Source organism: Cryptotermes secundus, unplaced genomic scaffold (genome assembly GCF_002891405.2).
Source record: "Cryptotermes secundus unplaced genomic scaffold, Csec_1.0 scaffold1031, whole genome shotgun sequence".
Classification (NCBI taxonomy): domain Eukaryota; kingdom Metazoa; phylum Arthropoda; class Insecta; order Blattodea; family Kalotermitidae; genus Cryptotermes; species Cryptotermes secundus.
This window is the reverse complement of record NW_019718628.1, coordinates 1,072,039-1,073,647: the sequence shown is the minus strand read 5'-3', so window position 1 is coordinate 1,073,647 and position 1,609 is coordinate 1,072,039. Positions and strand designations below refer to the sequence as shown.

General features: G+C 41.2%; 1 protein-coding gene across 1 annotated transcript in view; it reads left to right on the top strand.

Annotated features, from left to right (window-relative positions):
• The window catches only part of LOC111862591 (pleckstrin homology domain-containing family G member 5), a 59,627-nt gene that overhangs the window by 27,288 nt on the left and 30,730 nt on the right, over positions 1-1,609 (top strand). The window contains exon 9 of the mRNA XM_023848099.2: positions 528-638. Coding sequence (XP_023703867.1) covers positions 528-638 — 111 coding nt within the window. The remainder of the gene's footprint in view (positions 1-527; positions 639-1,609) is intronic.

Below are 1,609 nucleotides of genomic sequence, written 5' to 3'. Positions count from 1 at the left end.
GCACACACTTCCATAAGCACGCTGAAGTCTCTGGTGAATTTCTGCAGCAGGGATTTCCTCTTTCACAAGAAATTCGATGACAGCACGCTGGCAAAACAACATATCATTGTTGGCCATTTTGTTAGGATTGATACTGGTCATGTGATGCAAGATATTGGCATCACAAGACACTCAAGGTTAACACAACAGATGGTTCCACCTACCACCATACTCTCTTTTGTCTGCTGTTCCCAGGTTGCATGCAAAAAAAAAGTTGCTCATGACTTTAGGTACAACCTACGTATATTTATATGTTGGCCATGTATTTGACTGATAATGGCTTTTGGTAGCCAAAACATGTAGCAGAGCCAAACTTGGCACTGACCTTAATATAGTTGTGTTGTGATGGTTTAGTAAAGAAATTGTATACTTAATTTGTTATAATAGTTTCTTTCCATAAAATATTTTAAAGCTACATTACAGTGTATTCTTGTAGACACTGTAAGTACTGTCACACCCTACTTCTGATGATATGATGTTTCTCTCAGTTTCAGGACATCTTCCTGCCATATACAAAATACTGTGCTGAGCAGGCACAATGCCAGCATTACTGCCGGGAGCGACATCAGGAGAATGAAGTCTTTACTGCCTACCTTGCGGTATGTCCAACAGTCCATTTAAAATAATGACATTTCTAGTATGTATTCTTCAAAGTTTGGACCATGTTCATGAAATACTGGTATCACATATGCTTTCAGCTTTCATTCAGAAGTGCCTCATTGCAGACTACCTTAACTGTGGTTTTTAATAATTTTCATCAGTCTCTCTAGGTGGATACCAGGATAATACATTAAAACTGACCAAGATCTCCTACTTTAGAATTCTTGTTTGCAATTCATAACCATCTTCCAGTCTCATTTGATACTAAATGAAGCAGCATTGTTGAATAACCCATCCTTTAGTTAATGTATAAAATAAATAACTGTGTAACTGGGAGATCATCATTCTAAGTCCTGAAGCATACAAGGATTGACTGTTGTGATTTTGTTTTGGTGATGCAACTCTCAAGGTGCAACATTGTGAATCAGAATATGCATGTAAGATTTGAGGTTTTCACGGTGGTGACTATGAAGAAAGCAGTCTTCTGGAATTTGGCATCGTGTATATGTGGTGTTAACAAGCTGATCACCTGCCCAAGGAGTCCTACCGAATGTATAAGATCTAGAAAAACCGAAGTGAATGGAGAAGTTCATGGAGGTAGGCCTAGGCCCATGGGGGCTGTAATGCCAAGCAAAAAATATGTGGTTTTAACCGACGTTTCAGAGGAACGTATCGCCTCCATCTTCAGGGTAGAAGGAAAAATATAAGAAATCCGCAGGCGAAAAGACCGTGAGAACCGGTACAAGCAGACTGGTGTTGGAATGTACACAGCTATGTGAGAGCAGTGAAGGAACGGGGGAAGGGCCAGTCTACAATTGAAATCAGTGGAGTGGAGGGTGGTAGAAAGGAGCTGGGACAGAAGCAGGGTTTTGTGTTGAGGGAGAGAAAGGCAAGGCTAAAGGATGGGCACTAACCCTTAAGCTGGGGGGGGGGGTTGGGTTAGTGGGTCATGGCCTGTGATTTGGACTCG